At 39.9% G+C, this 1,560-nt stretch overlaps 1 protein-coding gene across 1 annotated transcript in view; it reads right to left on the bottom strand.

Moving 5' to 3' along the window:
* Window positions 1-1,560, bottom strand: part of LOC103367774 (gamma-crystallin M3-like) — an 8,466-nt gene that overhangs the window by 2,744 nt on the left and 4,162 nt on the right. The window contains exons 3-4 of the mRNA XM_008295899.1: window positions 1,151-1,207; window positions 3-178 (exon numbers count right to left, since the gene is read on the bottom strand). Coding sequence (XP_008294121.1) covers window positions 3-178; window positions 1,151-1,207 — 233 coding nt within the window. The remainder of the gene's footprint in view (window positions 1-2; window positions 179-1,150; window positions 1,208-1,560) is intronic.

The raw sequence follows: 1,560 nt of genomic DNA, 5'->3' as shown, positions 1-1,560 counted from the left end.
ACTCGCCCCTCCTCATGAAGTACTGGTTTCCCATGAAGTTGGGGCGCTCGTAGACCATGAAGCAGCCGCTCTCCACCCTGCAGGAGTGACACCTGCTCAGGTAGGAGGACATGTCGGGGCAGTCGCTCATGCACTCATAGGAGCGGCCCTGGAAGTTCCTGTCCTCGTAGAAGATGATCTGGAAAAAAGTAGCAAATCATTTTATTAACCAAAAGCTTCAGTTACTCCCTGATTACACATCTGTTGGCGAGTTAATGTTGCTTTGGTAAGTGTTACTCTTTCCTACCTTGCCCATGTTGACTGCGGTGGTTAGTCAGATCTCTCAGAGAACTGTTTTTGAACTGATGCCCTGCCAGTCTGCACAAGTTACATTTATACCTGGCAGGACACAAAGACTGTTTGTCCCTCCATTGTTCAAAGGCCTGACCCAGCAACCTACTATGGAAGCCTATAGAGTTTTGCGTTGCTTACCCATATATCAACAAGGTCACAACCTCAGTGCAGAATGTTCCTTTCACAAGAGTTTATTTCTTTCCAAAAAAAATAGTGTATTTGCTTATAGACGAGTGTCATTGATGGTGTACAACTGTTGCTGGAAGCTGCACAATGCAGCTGTTGATCCAGGCCTGCCAAAAGCCACATTTACGTGAGTTATAGCTTCATCTCATTTTGAATTGCCATAGAAGAATTACAGACACTGAGCTAATATTTAACTAAAGCTAAACTTTTAGTGGATCAAGATTTTTGTGAACAGCAAACTTCATTACAATGTTGAAAGTAACGTCATTGTCATCTGATTGCAGGTAAGATCGACCAATGCCATTGAGGTAGGACTAGTGTAGTAAAATAAATATAAATAAATGGTTTTCAAGGTTAAAGAAGTGACTCCACAATGTGGCATTTAACAAAGAAATTAACGTGAGACACTAAACAGGTTGAATATCTTGAAGCCATCTTGTGCCTTTGAGAGAACTGGATGAAACTGTTTGATAATAATGTTACAGGATTTCTAGAATGGCTGCTGTCCTGTTGGACTGTACTTTGTGCCAGTTTGGGCCAATAAGTCAAATTCTGCATGTGAGGTCATTTTACATCCCTGTAAAAAAGAAAAACAGTTTGCAGAATGAATAAAGAATAATGAACAGGAAACTCTCCGTTTTCCATTATGCTGTTTAAATATCTTATTTTCTATACTTGTAGTCATGTTGTGAATATATCCTGAAAGCTTTTGTGGGAGCAGAATAATTCCATAAAAAGTTTCTTCAGGAAGGTACGCCTCCTCCTTGCTCTGCCTCCACCTCTTTTTATTGAACTTTCATAAATCGTTATCTCAATAGAAAACCTTATAATAGTAGAAGTTTAAGGCCTCAGTGGATGCATTTAATTTGACAAGGAGCACCTTCTATTTTTTTATTTTTTAACTTTAAATAAGCAGTGAATAAAGATTGGTTTGGATGATAAGGTCACCGAGGTTAGTAGGACAAGCCTGAATTGAAAAAGAAAGAAAACCGACTCCCACTTGCACCAGTGTCTGATGTAACCACCGATATCTGAGGAAGC

The sequence above is a fragment of the Stegastes partitus genome, unplaced genomic scaffold, assembly GCF_000690725.1.
Source record: "Stegastes partitus isolate 25-593 unplaced genomic scaffold, Stegastes_partitus-1.0.2 Scaffold1082, whole genome shotgun sequence".
Taxonomy (NCBI): Eukaryota; Metazoa; Chordata; class Actinopteri; family Pomacentridae; genus Stegastes; species Stegastes partitus.
Note: the sequence above shows the minus strand (reverse complement) of the source record. Positions and strands in the feature narration are given on the sequence as shown.